The 13,945-nt window shown below is 34.2% G+C and overlaps 1 protein-coding gene across 2 annotated transcripts in view; it reads left to right on the forward strand.

The window, feature by feature from the left end:
• The first annotated feature begins 1,877 nt into the window (after positions 1–1,877).
• LOC117335341 (putative uncharacterized protein DDB_G0279653) overlaps positions 1,878–13,945 on the forward strand; it is a 42,381-nt gene continuing 30,313 nt past the window's right edge. The window contains exon 1 of one of the 2 annotated variants that reach the window (XR_004534327.1): positions 1,878–3,656. Coding sequence is in view for 1 of the 2 variants with exons in the window: in XM_033895274.1 (XP_033751165.1) it covers positions 2,221–3,656 (1,436 nt within the window). In the remaining variant the exon portion in view is untranslated. The remainder of the gene's footprint in view (positions 3,657–13,945) is intronic. The other variant, XM_033895274.1, reaches the window with a different exon arrangement.

A 13,945-nucleotide genomic window follows, 5' to 3' on the forward strand; every position in this document is an offset into this window, starting at 1 on the left:
TACCGACCCTAGATTAAAAGCAAATAAAGTTTGATACATTATCATACTTTCAAAATGCAGTAAGCAGTGAACGTCCAACTATAAATATTTCATTATTGCATGAAGGCATTAATGCAAGCAATAATTGGCGAGACAAAAGGATGATTAGCATTATTAGACTATCTAAATAATTCATGCATGCAATAATTGGCCAGACAATGTAAAGGATGATTAGCATAATTCGATTATCTAAATTCATAAATTCATATTTTGCCAAAAACTGAATTAAATGCTTTAGTAAGGCCACCACAGATTAAATGCCCTATACATGGAGTAGGGTTACAAATGGGTTATTCCCATCTTCAATATAAAACAGGTATTTATTGATTCCAAGGTTCCAACGATAACATTAATTATACTTGAAAGGTTAAACATTTTACAATGTCATGCTGTAATATATTTCATAATGAATATGACATCGTTAAAAGAACATATCGTTTAGTATTCTATCAAGATTACCATATGTTTAAATGTCTCATAAAGGATATGACAGCGTAAACTAAAAAGATATTATATATAAGTTTTCTATGAATATTATAATTTGTTTGCGTTATCGTTGGCTAGTTTATACAGTTTAGTATATCGTTAAATGTTCTATTAGGACTATGGTATCGTTATATTTTCTATAAAGGATATTATATAATTGACTGGCCTATCAAGTTTATTGTGTCGTTTAGATATTCTTTAACGACTTTGATATCGTTATATATTCTAGCAAGGAAATTATATCATTAGATATGCCATAAAAGATATCGATATCATTAAATATTTCATAAGATATATCAATATCATTAAATATTCCATAAAATATATCGATATCATTAAATATTTCATAAAAGATATTGATATCATCAAATATTCCATAAAAGATATTGATATCATTAAATATTCCATAAGAGATATTGATATCATTAAATATTCCATAAGAGATATTGATATCATTAAATATTCCATAAAAGATATTGATATCATTAAATATTCCATAAGAGATATTGATATCATTAAATATTCCATAAAAGATATTAATATCATTAAATATTCCACAAAAGATACTGATATCATTAAATATTCCATAAGAGATATTGATATCATTAAATATTCCATAAGAGATATTGATATCATTAAATATTCCATAAGAGATATTGATATCATTAAATATTCCATAAAAGATATTGATATCATTAAATATTCCATAAGAGATATTGATATCATTAGATATTCCACAAAAGATATTATTTTCATTAAATATTCCATAAAAGATATTGATATCATTAAATATTTCATATGAAGAAGTGGAAGGCGATGTGTGTAAAGATGTAATGTACTTTACCATTCAATAAGCAATCAACAATATGATATCGTTTACCACTCTTTAAAGATTGAGTCATTTCTTTCACAGTATTTGAACAAACTTGTCAATTATTCACCTTCTACATGCATCAAAAGTTAAACATCGCACGTAAAACCATTTAATGGGTTCTCATACCTCTAACAAACAAGTCATTGGTTTGTTTTTCCACCTTTACTAGGTTGTAAAATACGTTGTACGGTTACAAATTCACAAAATATGTTTTTATCCAGTTTGGGGAGAAAATGTCTTTCTCACGTCTGTTATATATACATTTGCATATTTTGTATACGTTGAAGTGTAACTATATTAAGATCTAGTTTAGAAAACTGTGATTAAAAATGCATGTAGTAGTTTGAATTAAGATTTTTCTATGTATTCACGGTACGCTGACTCCACAAAGTGACACACCCTCTAGTGTATAGGCGATTCAGTGTATGTGTGTGCATACACCGGTGACGGCGGATAGTTAAAACCGTACACCCCATTTACACCTGAAGTCATGGGACAGTCATACCGGTAAACAAGCTTTTCTCATAGTTCGCTGGTTCCATATGTATTGTACGACTACAAGAGGAAAGGACCAACATAAAACTCGTGCGTTTTTATAATCAAAATAGCACAACTAACCTTTTGTTTACATTGGTTCTTGGTTTAGTTACAATCCAGACTTTACACACGTGGCTATTTAACGCTAGGAGTACTGCTAGAAGGATTAGATTCGATCGGAGTTTGAACGTTGTGTTTACATTCGATGATCACAGGATTTTACTAAGCGTACCTACATGAAAGACTTCAGTAAGGCATTTCAGTAGTGGTACAGAAACGAAGACATGCAATATCACCAAGTGCCTGTGAAACCAACGGAGTATCCTCCGGATTTACGTCCTCATAACTTCGGTAAAAAACCTCTTTTACCTCTGCCTCCGCCTCATATGCGAAAAGGACAGATACCACAGGAAAGCATGTTCCCAGTTTACAATGCTCCTGCACCTTTTGTGACTTACCCCCGTGAATATTATAAAAAAGGAATCGCGCCTCCACCTGTGGAAACGTATTTTCCGACTGAGCCTTTACCTAACTACAACGGCAGCACTTATTCCAAACATCCTGTTGAAGGTTATCACGAATTTGTTCGAGATGACTGTCCTGATAAATCTAAAGTTGACAGTTCCACACAAGTGGATGACAATTTTTCCGAGGGATATATTCCAGACTCTGAACAAGGCAGCGGGTACAAGAGTAGGAAGAATGATCATAAACCAGGGAATGGTTATCAGCCATATTCTAGACAGACGAAACCCAAACGACAGGAGAATCAGAGTGGTAAACATCGCTCTAGAGACAGTCAAAAGAAGCATCAAAATGGTGTTCACCCATCTGGCTATCGAAAAGATGAAAACTGTAAACATCAAATGAATGGTTCATCATCGAACGGACACGACCCGTACATCGATGATCGACACGACGATATATCTAGACCTAAGCATCGCAGGGATGATGTTCCATCACATCAACAAGACAATTACTCCGATCCTCGAAACGACGATTATTCAAGACAACGCAAGAATGGTCGCGTATCACATCGGAGTGATGACAAAGCTAAACATCGCCGGGATGACCATTCACCACGTCGACAAAACAGTCATTCCGATCATCAAAGCAATAATAGATATAGAAACAACAGGGACAGCCCTTCGCCAAATCGACAATATAAACACTCTGAAAATCGAAGCGACGAAAACTTTAAGCATCAAAGGGACAATCGTTCTCCTCATCGAATTGACATCTACGCCGATCATCGAAGCGACGACAAATTCTTACAGCGAAAGAAGGATCACCCATCACGCCGTTCGGATACTTACAACGATCATCGACGCGACGATAAACCTAACCACCACAGAAACGACAACTCAACTCATCGATCAACTGGCCACTGCGATCATCACGGCAACAACTGCTGCAAACATCAAAGCGACGACTATACATCACATCGACACAACTCTGATCGTCGAAACAACGATAGTTCCAAACATCGAAGGAAAGATCAATCATCAAATCGACGCGATAATTCTTCAGATCGTCGAAGCGATGATAGCTCAAAACGTCGAAACGGCGTTCACACCGATACTTCACTCGATGATAACTACAACGATCGCACTGAAGATTTTCGCGACGACTATGATTTTTCGACAGGTGATTTTTACACCTACCCCAACGACAAAGAGATTGTATCAGAAGACGATCAACTTTACATTACAACAGACAGGTTTGTTTTTGTTTATTAATTTTGTATAATCGACATACAACACATTATATCATTACAGTATACCATTTACAATATTTGTTGTACACAAACGACTACGTACCCCAACTATAACAAACATATATCAAGCCTGAGAAGTTGCAGTCTTCCTCAAAGAAGGTAAGTACTCACACACAAGTTTATAATATCTTCTCAACAAAGCATGGCTATAAGTACATCATATATATTATATTTTATGTTGTATAGGAGGTGAAATACTTATTTTAAGCTTAAGGCATTATAGGATAAATCTGTGCGCCGTAATGACAAGTTATCAAATAGTATAATCCGATAGTAAGCCTTTTATCACAACCGAGAGTCATTGATAAATTAGACCTATTTGAGTCGGGCATTAACACCTATGCACTTATTGTGAAAGGACCTACTTCTAAAATCAACTAAACAACGTACTGATATAAATGTATTACCAAACCTATACAATTGCCCTCTCGTATAATTCGTACTACAAATTGTCCAACTGACATACCTATAAGTGAAAGTATTGGACCAAACCCCTTGATCAATGGACCCTGGTATGAATATTGGATCTTTATTTACCCATGGTACATTATATCTGATTGAAATGTAGTTAAGATTGCGAAGGCAACGCATGCGTATCCCAGCTAATAACACCGGATGTAAGCTATTAAGTCTGAATGTTATACTTATCCCATTACCCTGTAATACAAGCACGGGTTACTCCATTTACGGGTTTGATACATATATTGGTGTAATTGCTGAAATCGTAACTGATCTCATTTACCATGAACACACAGTATAAACTACCGGTAAACTGTATGATTACTGGACATACAGACCGTTCCCTCTAGTAGTAACACCCGGTATAATATGTATGTCTACAACCGGTATATTGTATGATTACTGAACGTATAAAATGTATGTCTACTACCGGTATAATGTATGATTACTGAACATACAGACCGTTCCCCTCTAGTGGTAACGCCGAGTATAATATGTATGTCTACTACTGGTATAATGTATGATTACTGAACATACAGACCGTTCCCTCTAGTGGTAACACCCGGTATAATATGTATGTCTACTACTGGTATAATGTATGATTACTGAACATTCAGACCGTTCCCTCTGATGGTAACGCCGAGTATGATATGTATGTCTACTACCGGTATAATGTATGATTACTGAACATACAGACCGTTCCCTCTAGTAGTAACACCCGGTATAATATGTATGTCTACTACCGGTATAATGTATGATTACTGAACATACAGACCGTTCTCTCTAGTGGTAACACCCGGTATAATATGTATGTCTACTACCGGTATAATGTATGATTACTGAACATACAGACCGTTCCCTCTGATGGTAACGCCGAGTATAATATGTATGTCTACTACCGGTATAATGTATGATTACTGAACATACAAACCGTTCAATCTAGTGGTTACACCCGGTATAGTATGTATGTCTACTACCGGTATAATGTATGATTACTGAACATACAGACCGTTCCCTCTAGTGGTAACACCCGGTATAATGTATGATTACTGAACATACAGACCGTTCTCTCTAGTGGTAACACCCGGTATAATATGTATGTCTACTACCGGTATAATGTATGTTTATTGAACATACAGACCGTTCCCTCTGTTGGTAACGCCGAGTATAATATGTATGTCTACTACTGGTATAATGTATGATTACTGAACATACAGACCGTTCCCTCTAGTGGTAACACCCGGTATAATATGTATGTCTACTACTGGTATAATGTATGATAACTGAACATTCAGACCGTTCCCTCTGATGGTAACGCCGAGTATGATATGTATGTCTACTACCGGTATATTGTATGATTACTGAACATACAGACCGTTCCATCTAGTGGTAAAGCCCAGTATAATATAAAAATGTACCAATATTATATATTACTACTAAACAAATAATTTAGGTATTCTGAAGCAATAGCAGACGACACGTTGGCGATTGGCCATTCACTTGGGTTTTAAACTTGCCTTTATTAAGACAGTGATATATATCATATATAAATATATATTGTCGTATTCATTGTTCATGAGCTAAGATCACTTTTGAAAACATTGATAATAAGCACCAGATCATTTCAAATATTTCAATTTCTACTCAAGTTGGACTCAATGAAACTACCAAACTTAATCTGTTTCATTTGCTCATGAATTTGACCAGATTAACACTGATCAGTGCGTATGAATACATGGTTAAAATCCTTCCGCGAAACGATTTCACTTTTTCTACATTGCTGTTATAAACATGGAATAATTATTAAAATTATCAAATATATAATGCATTCTTGTATTTTGTGAAAGACCAGATATGCTAAATACTTCTATTTTGACAAATTAATGCTGTTTTTAATCCTAATATTGCGGACTATTTTACTCGACCGACTAGACATGCACAATCCTCAGGCTTTTCCGCAATTGGACTTGCACAAGCTTCCAGACATTAATATCTAGACCGACTTTTTTTATTAAAAAAAAAAACAATTGAAATATAAGGATTGAATCTTGATTTGGTCGATTTCATGGGATCATGAATTGAGTTGCTCTTGAGACAAATTCAACATGAACTGCTTCGCAGTTCATTAAATTTGTCTCAAGAGCAACTCAATTCATGACCCCATGAAATCGACCAAATCAAGATTCAATCCTTAAATGTATGTCGACGATATTTTCTGTCGTTGTCAATTCAGCCCATAAATCTTTTTTATCTGGAACGATTCCTCCTTCTTATAAACTCACCTTAGGAAGGCGTGTTAATATGACGTCTTTGAATCTTAACAAACCTAATCTAGTGTAGATAGATCTTTTAAATTCGGAGATCTTATATAATAGACTAAGTTCAGTACATATACGTTAAAAGGCCTACCTTGAAAAACCTTATGGAAGGATTTCGAATATCTATTGTCAAATCATTATCAAACCCATACATGTGTTAACGTTCCTTCTTATGCAATAGCGGTGAAGTGGGACTATACATAAATAGTGATTAGGTCATTGACATGGAATTAGTCTTTTATCTGACATCTGACTTATCTTAACATTTAGAACTGACTATTAAAGCATTCGGTAAGGTTTTTTTTAAGTCTGGTCAATCTTCCATTATATTAAAAACCCGAATAATTCATCCCCAACATTCACCATGCATTTTTTTTTTTTTTTGAGAAGTTCAGTAATGGAATGCGTAATGTTTACAATATAAGTACATACTCCGTTGATGTATGTATATAATCGTCATTGGCGTTACTTTAATCCTCCGTTAATATACACCACGTTTATTCACTAGTTTTTCATGTTTGTTAATACATGATAGAACTAAAGATTTTCTCGCTCTGTTGGCACATACATTCAGATTAGAATCCCAATATTTGTAATACTATTACTAAAGAACGGGGCGTCAGTGTACTGCAAGATTTCGTTTATGTTCGGGTTTGTGAAACTAATGTTAAACCGCTGAAATCAATATTTTGCTTTAATCTGATTAGATTATACAACAGCTGGCCAAGTCCTGACTGAACTCAAGCTATATAAATAAAAAAATTCAATCCTGAAGGTTGAACGGCATCTTGTTAACTATAACACAATGGTCTGTCATTTTCATGTCAATAATAAGGCATATACAAAGCATTTCTGCTCGAATGAGAGGTTTCATCGATTTACAGAAAATAGCATCTGATACATTCTCTCACACAAACACCACAGATTCACCCATCATCTAAGCAAATAGTGTTCGATTCTGCTGTCAAAGGAACCCCTGCTATAGCTACAAGGCTATCACTCTTTACAGACGAGTTTGCACCCTATCATCAACATGTTGAGTGAATTCAGGTAGAGTATCGATATACGACATTAGCTGAAACTAACAATTATGTATCCTTTCATATAGCTTAAATAGGTATCTTCTCTATGGCTGATTTCGTATGGCTTGACATACACGCAGCCGAACTGACAGTATGCGCGATTTCAAATGCCTTTTCTCGAGATTTAGCGTCCCTTACAATTGCCAAATCTGTAGCAGGTGTGTATCTTAACATATGATATGGAGTTTGAATTTATCAGATATTTCCGATGATACTTTATATGCCAAACTCATGTTTTGAAATCTGCAGTACCTCTACTTCTTAAGATGTTTTACTACTGTGAAGTAGCTGTAAAACTCAAAGCATACTCATATTCCTATTTTAGTTTTGTTGATTAATTTATTGAATGATTAATTTTTTCCGGTGAACTGGTAGCATAGAGATATAACATTCTGTAATTTTTTTTTAGATAATAGCAATTCATTAAAATTTCAAAAATCAGCGACAAGTTTTCTAGCCGCGTATTAGTATCAGCCTGATTCACTAATGTAGTGATAAACTATATCTGGGTATTTTCCTTTAATAGAGTGTTGTGATATTAATTATTTACCATAATATAGTACTTTCTTATCTATTATACTTTCATTTTGCTGACTGTTTCTCCCATTATTTGCATCACAGTGGTGAGCACCACAACCAAACCTTGATTTGAGCTATTGGTTTAAATCCTTTTAAACTTATAGCATCTACATGCAAAACATTCGCAAATACAATTTTCATTTACTTCAACCGAGATGATTGTTTGTCCGATTTCATTATAATTCTATCAATGCTTTATTGCATTAACGCCCACTTTTTTCGTTGATTATTTTGTTCGTGACTTCGAAATTGATGGAAGAATCATTGTCGACATTTGAATTCATACATATTATGTGAGATGAATATCAAGAACATATAGTAATTTCCGTTCGTCTTTAGATACACTTTATTGAACACACACAATCGACATGTTTTGGTAGTTCAGGGGTGCTGAGTAAAGGTGGTTTAAATGCCCCACTCTCCTAAAGATGACGTGTGTATAAACGTAAACTGAATGTTGATTTGGAACACAAGGTAAACATACGCTTTATTTAAATAGGATATACACGCCTTGTTTTCCAATATAAATAACATGCAGTGAAAACTTTGATCAACACTTGTTCTTTCAATCCCCGTTTTAAGAGTGTTGCTGATTTATGCTGTTGATTATTACTTAATTTCCATCATTTACTTAAGATAGGATAATGTAATATCAAATACACACTTAACTTGATGTAATATCAAATACACACTTAACTTGATGTAATATCAAATACACTCTTAACTTGATGTAATATCAAATACACACTTAACTTGATGTAATATCAAATACACACTTAACTTGATGTAATATCAAATACACACTTAACTTGAAGTAATATCAAATACACACTTAACTTGATGTAATATCAAATACACACTTAACTTGATGTAATATCAAATACACACCTAACTTGATTGAGTATATTGGCTAAGACATTCTTAAAGATAAAAATTCCCTCGTGAATATTTTGACTCAATTTCGAAGATTCCTGGTTGGAGTAATAAATCTATATTTCATTCACTTACACCAAGATACAAGAAAATCCGCTATTGTTTGAAATAATTATTATTAAATCCTTTTGAAATACAACTAAGTAAAATCAGTAAACTAAACGTATAAATGTTAATATACATGTACACATGGGAATCCGGCACACTGTAAATGTAGTTAAGACTTTTCGGACTATTTTTGGTACTTGTTTTCCATTCCTCATTTCTTTCTATGTTTCCTTCATTCGTTTTGTTGTCCGTTCCTCGTATTGCGTTTTTGTTCCTGCCCTATATTGATTTTGCATACATTTGTAATGCCTTGTGTGAGTGTAAATAATAAAAAACCAGATGTTCTTCTGTTCATCAAGCTTTTTGCATCAACATAATATGGATTACATCAGCACAACATGCGTTATTGTTATGATACAAAAGTCCAAACAAAGATCCACAATTTCCAATTTCTATTAAAATAGTAATTTCACGAAGCAAAAGGCAGAACTGATTATCTGACTGATATTTACTTTATCCTGCTTAACATACTCGTCGGGAGATCTTATCTAACAACAGGATCTGATTCATATGGCTCACATTCATTGAAACTCAAACAAAAACATGCAATATTTGAGGGTGTATCCGCCCTGTCGACAGTGTGAATGGTATTTATCCAGATTGTACTTGAAACGTGTTAACTGAATCTGAGATTACATGTCATGCAATCCTTCTGCGATTATATTTTATGTAATTCACAAATCTTTTTTGTATTCTTTAATGTCCTTCATTCTTTAGTTGAACATTGGAAAATAGATATATACCAGTAGCAGTTGTCCGAGATTACAGGTGGTGTTCAAAGAAATGGCAGTCAACTTAAGATAGAGAACTTGTTTAATGCTTAGAACGTTTTAAAGAATGATAGAAGTAAATATTTTGTGAATATTACTCTTTCACTTTTTCCTTGAACCAGTGATGAGTATCAACATATAGATGACACATGTTGTTATGTTGTGGGACTCTCTGTCAATTCACTGATGTGAAAGGCTGTTACTGACGTATGCAGATTCTTTAACCAAACTCTACATTTGATATAAAGGGTCGTGTTTCGTTTTTACAGTGTGTTATTTGGTAGGCAGGAGTAATGAAAAATACACTGCACGTGCTGGGGCTCAAGCTAGCGACATTTTCCTCTCAAAGCAAACATTCTACCACTAGGGTTAAGGGAAATACTCGCTTATCTGAGCTAGTGAGGTGGCCTTACGCTCTCTATTTTCACACTACTTCCTCCTTCACAAAGTCTGTGCCCCCACAGACGACCACAATATAGGTTCTTCAGCTCCAAGGGAAGCCCATTAATCTCTTATTGCTTTCAAACTTGAAGTGGTCAACGGCATCACAACTGTAATAGAAAGCAGCAATGAAAAATGCCTTCCTGCGCTGGGGCTCGAACACTATAGATAGCTAGCAACCTCTAACTCTAAAGGCAAACATTCTACCAGTAGGATAAAGGGAAATTCCCACTAGCCTGAGTTAGTCAGGTGACCGTATACTCCTACTTTTGCATTATTCATATTGGAATATATATATATATATATATATATACTTAATAGGTAATTATTTGATTATTAAAGACATTCTATGTCGTATAATCATACTTGAGTTTTCGGGGGAAAAGTTAGTCTATTAATCATTCATTTACGAATTTGGCAGGTTATTATCAATATATCTTTCATAAATAAGGGAACATGAATTGGGTTTTTTTTAGATTAAAAAATAGTATGTACAATATTTCGGGAAAATTATTCATCTCGTTAATGAAACTTCAAATATATTTCACAAGAAAAGAAAACCGTTCTGCTTATCGCTGTTACTATTGTTATCGTGATAAGCAAAATAGTTTTATACTTTATAATAATAACGAACATTGTATGTATCATTGTTCTATTATTGTTCCATGTTCTAACCACGAAGATTTATACTCGCGAAATAATTCGAAGAGTCCAAACTGCAGAAGAAAGTACACATGAACATTCCCTGCTATACATTATCACAAGCCTACCCTAGTATCAAAGAGGTTTAAGGAAGCAATAAATACAGCCAACGTATTATGAAGATAATGTTTAGTTCTGTTTCTAAGTTTTGTTTTCAATACATCTACTCTTTTAAAGACGGGCTCACATTCCGTTGCCTGTGTGTTGACAGTGGGTTTCATTGGACTGTGGTTTGACCTAAATCGAGTTTGCTTCTTAAACGGTCCTTTTTCCTATTTTTTTAAATAAATCTATTGTTAGACAGAGATTACAGGATCCATTGTCACAGGGTCGTCTTGCAAAGTTGGTTTGTATCGTTTACGATTGATTTCACTCGACTTCGGTTGTGTAAAATAGTCATCTGTACACATGTGCTTTTGAAAAAAAAAAATCTTAATTGGGTAATTATCCCATTTCAAAGAGATTGTCTTGGTTTACTATTGAAAGGATATTAAAACATTGTACGCCGCACGCAAGATCAATTCATAACGATGTCGACACAAGTTTGAATTTTACAAACGTTTGAGTGATACTTAGATATCAATTATATTCGAAACTACCATTCTACATTAAGTCGATAAAGCGTTGTAAAACGATACGAAAACACACAAAAAATGACAAATAATAATTTTCGAATTGATGACGCGTTTGTCTTGTTAGCTTATTCGAATTTATTTCTTGATTATAGAATCAACCCGTCGATTTTATTAAGCGAGTAAAAATCAAAAGCATTTTTTTTTTTTTTTTTTTGAAAACTTTGCTGTGTTAAGAAACTTATAGGAAAGTACATATATGTACGCAAAATCAATCATCAAGCTCAACATATCGATGAAACGAGAGTGAAATATAACGAAAAGGAGCTTTCAAGTGAGACCCTTGAAAACATGATGATATAACTTTGAGTTCCGGAATCGCTTGCGTCTTCAGCATCAACGATGACTTAAGACAAGAAAATCTAGATCAAATTCATTTTTAATCAGGCATAATATTGACATATTACTTAATCCATATCTCTAGTTCAAATGACAAATGTTAACGGCTTTTCGGGTGTAGTCATTTAAAATGCTTATGAATATTGTATGAAATGAATTGCCATGAGATTTAATGTGTTATAAGTAATTCTAATTTGATTTCTTAATGCTTCTCTTATGTTTAAAGATTGTATTTAAATATTTATTTACGTAGGTTATAATGTGTTTATGATATGCACCACTTCCTGTTCAAACATATCAGTCAAAAAAGTCCAATAAGTTTGAATATATATTTCTCTCACCAAATTGGACACATATATCGATAAACACGTAGCGACCACTGCATCGAAACAGCTTTTAAAACTTGAGGTTGAAATCTTAAATATCAATGCTTAAATAACGACATGTTGCAGCTATAAAATAAAATAAAACCGGATTCAAGGGAAGCAGTATGACATTTCAGTTAGAAAAGATAGTACGATTGCATAGAACAGGAACTGACATGTTTTTCTATGATGATCATATCTCGGAAAAAGCAAAATACTCTGATGAGGACAAGATGATATTCTAAACATCATTATATATTTACATTTACACTGCAGCCCCACTATATAACTTTACCAAGCTCACTTGGAAGTTATGAGTGCATAACTTCCAAATCATTATTATGACGTCATTCATATAGTGACGTCATAATTGTTACGTCGGCGATAACGAAAGATGACTGTTGAAAAGGCTGTTCCGTCTTTGACGATAATAATTTGTTCATTCATCGTCGGAGCAAAATTCCTGGATATAGTCTTTAAAAATCGTTGTGAAATGTAAATATAAGCATTGGACTGCTTTTAGTTGGAAGTTATGGGCTGATGAATGCCAACTGGACAAAGGCAAATTCAACATGAAGCGCTAGTGCGCTTCATTAAATTTGCCTTTGTCCAGTTGGCATTCATCAGCCCATAACTTCCAACTGAAAGCAGTTCAATGCTTAAATACTCACAATATTTTACTTCTTTGATGAAGAGTTCATCTTAATTAATCAATGACCATATTGTATTTGTATTACGCGAGCACGTCAAAATTGAATAAGCTATTGAAAGAGGTGTAAAAATACATTTGACTCCCGAAAAGCCATAACCTATAAAGCTTAGTTTCGGTTTAGAAAATTACCGGTTTTCTGTTTATCAGGGGATGTCTCGGTAATATGGAGACCTTCGGTAGTACGGAAATGTTTGAATGCCTGTTTATCAGGGGATGCCTCGGTAATGGAAATGTTCGACTTCCTGTTTATCAGGGGATGTCTCGGTGATGGAAATGTTCGACTTTCTGTTTATCTTGGGATGTTTCGGTAATGGAAATGTTCGACTTTCTGTTTATCAGGGGATGTCTCGGTGATGGAAATGTTCGACTTCCTGTTTATCAGGGGATGTCTCGGTGATGGAAATGTTCGACTTCCTATTTATCAGGGGATGTCTCGGTGATGGAAATGTTCGACTTCCTGTTTATCAGGTGATGGAAATGTTCCAATAAACCATGAGATATCTCGATTTAGGATTGTATATGTTCCCTAGTTATTGCAGTAAGGTAAAATAAACTTCATGTTGATCATGGAATATCCCTTATATGGGGCTGTCTCGGTAAATAAAATATGCTCGACTTCCGGTTAAACTTGATGACGCAATCCTCAAAATCATGTTCACTTCCTAGCAAATCTGGAGGTATCTCAGTAACAGAAATTACTGTTCTCGACGTACTGTTCACCAAGGAGATATCTACCTTAAGGAAACAGTATCCTTTGTTTAAACAAAGCTGCTTTAAGATAAAGGAAATATC

The sequence above is a fragment of the Pecten maximus genome, chromosome 10 (assembly GCF_902652985.1).
Source record: "Pecten maximus chromosome 10, xPecMax1.1, whole genome shotgun sequence".
Classification (NCBI taxonomy): Eukaryota; Metazoa; Mollusca; class Bivalvia; order Pectinida; family Pectinidae; genus Pecten; species Pecten maximus.